General features: G+C 44.1%; 1 protein-coding gene across 1 annotated transcript; it reads left to right on the top strand.

Moving 5' to 3' along the window:
* The first annotated feature begins 886 nt into the window (after positions 1-886).
* On the top strand, positions 887-2,411 carry GJA10 (gap junction protein alpha 10). Its single transcript, XM_065888649.1, is given in 2 exon segments — positions 887-2,335; positions 2,337-2,411. Coding segments are annotated over 2 exon segments (1,524 nt in total).
* Positions 2,412-2,639: the final 228 nt, after the last annotated feature.

The following is a 2,639-nucleotide window of genomic DNA, read 5'->3' on the forward strand; positions in this document are numbered from 1 at the left end:
AAACCTGCTGTTCCAGATGTGGCTTTGTAGATGTAATCATATGTCATTGCTGGTACTGTTTCTGAGCCTGCTTAATCTTTACTGCTACCCTGTGCCAGTTCCTGAGGGTTTATTTGGCTGAGTTCTGTTTTCTTTACTTGTACTTTCAGTCTTGCGGTGGGAACCATCGATGATACATAATGAGGATCTATTTTGTTTTTCTGTTGATGATTTTTCCAGTGATAGAGTCAAGGAACTGAGTTTTAAAAAGAGAAGACAATTCAATCCACTATTATTTATTGATACCTTAGTGTGCCAGACCAAAATGAAATAGAAAGTGTCCCTATCTGCAAAAAGAGTACCTTTTCAGGAAAGGTAACATAAGACAACTATCACAAAACTCATTTTAGGCACAGTACCAAGTGAGAGGTACAAACACTAGTGTTGTGTGAATTTAGGAATGGGAAAAATCACTCTGACTTGGGATGGCTGGGGAAAACTTCCTGGAGGAGTTGAGACTTATTTAAGATCATGTAGGATGTATGGTAAATATGGCTTCTCATATGTTAGAAAAATGAGCAAAATTGTGGAATGGAATGCATTGTACAAATATGATGGCCAATGAGTATACCAGAATGACAGTCAACTTTGTGTAGGAGAGAAGATGACAGGAAGGGAATTGGGTCAGATTGGGGAGGGTCGTTAGTGTTTTTCCCAAAACATATTCCTTAGAAATACCCTGTTTCAGTAAGCACAGGCCATAAGTATTAGAGCTGGAAAATCCTTTGTAGTTTTGTTGACAAGAAGAGAGGACCTGCTGTACTGATGAGCTCGTCTTTATATATTACATCCATGGATGCTGTTAACCTCAGTGTTCTCTGTATATTTCAGACATTAGTCCCTTGCCATGGGGGATTGGAATTTATTGGGTGGCATCCTAGAGGAAGCTCACTCCCACTCAACCATGGTGGGGAAAATCTGGCTGACCATCCTCTTCGTTTTCCGGATGCTGATACTAGGTGTAGCTGCTGAAGATGTCTGGGATGATGAACAGTCAGCATTTGCCTGCAACACCCAGCAGCCAGGTTGCAACACTATCTGTTACGATGATGCTTTCCCTATCTCTTTGGTCAGGTTCTGGGTTTTACAGATCATCTTTGTGTCTTCTCCCTCTCTGGTATATATGGGCCATGCACTTTATAGCCTCAGGGCCTTTGAAAAGGAGAGGCAGAGGAAAAAGTCACAGCTTAGAGCCCGGATGGAGAATCCAGAGCTTGAATTGGAGGAGCAGCAAAACATAAATAGAGAACTGAGGAAGTTGGAGGAGCAGAAGAAGATCCAAAAAGTCCCTCTGAAAGGATGTCTTCTGCGTACTTATGTCTTACACGTCCTGACCAGATCTGTGCTGGAAGTAGGGTTCATGATAGGCCAATATATGCTCTATGGGTTTCAAATGCATCCCCTTTACAAATGTACTCAACCTCCTTGCCCCAACACAGTGGATTGCTTTGTGTCCAGGCCCACAGAGAAGACCATTTTCATGCTCTTTATGCACAGCATTGCAGCCATCTCTTTGTTCCTCAACGTACTGGAAATATTTCATCTGGGGGTCAGGAAAATCATGAGAGCACTTTATGACAAATCCGGCAGTGAGGGCATTGAGGACGAAAGGGGACCTCCATTTCATTTGAAAAAATATTCAGCGGCCCAGCAGTGTATGAATTGCTCTCCTTTCCCTGAAGGAGTCTCTCTACTTCAAGCCAGCAATCAACAGCAAGTCTTCCGAGTCAATGTGCCGAATTCTAAAACCACGTGGCACATCCCACAGCCCAGGCAACTTGAGGTAGACCCTTGCTGTAATAAGAAAGACTGGGCTAAGGCGGATCAGCACAGAGGACAGCTCCATGTCCACAGCCCGTGTCCCTGGGATGATGGTGCTAGAACTCAGCACTCGGCACAGCAACCAGACCGTTCTTCCTTTGGCTTGCAGACTACAATGCCCCAGTCCTGGCTGGGTACCACGATGGCTCCTAGACATTGTCCATCACGTACAACAGGACCCTGGGAACAGTCCCAGGACCTGCAACCCTCAGGGGAGCCTCTCACAGATTTACACAGTCACTGCAGACACAGCGATGGCAGCATGAGAGAGAGCAGAGTCCAGACAGACAGATCTTGCATGGGCAGTCGCGAGGCCAGCTTTCTGTCCAGATTGCTGTCTGAAAAGGGACAGCTGTCCAGTGACTCAGTAAGCTCCAGTTCTCAAAATAGCTTTTGCCTGGACTTTCCGCACCAGGAAAACAGCCCCTCACTTCTGCCTTCAGCCACTGGGCACAGAACATCAATGGTAAGTAAAGACAGACAGCCTGACTGATCATGGAACTTTCACAAGAGGTGTTCCACTTTGGTTACTTCTTAGCCTTCTGTGTTGAGAGAGAGGGAAAGGAGGAGAGAGAGGTTAATTTATGGAGAGTTAAATTCATTCATTTAACACATTTAGTTGAATTTAATTCATAAAATAAACTTAGAAAACTTTTTATCAATTAGTCTTATAAGTGCTGGGTATATAAATGAATAAAATATCATGTGTACCATCAAAGGGCTCAGAGTCTGGATGGGAAATTAGGTAAACATATAAATGATCAAGTGTAAGGTGCCAT

This window comes from Phocoena phocoena, chromosome 12 (assembly GCF_963924675.1).
Source record: "Phocoena phocoena chromosome 12, mPhoPho1.1, whole genome shotgun sequence".
NCBI lineage: Eukaryota > Metazoa > Chordata > Mammalia > Artiodactyla > Phocoenidae > Phocoena > Phocoena phocoena.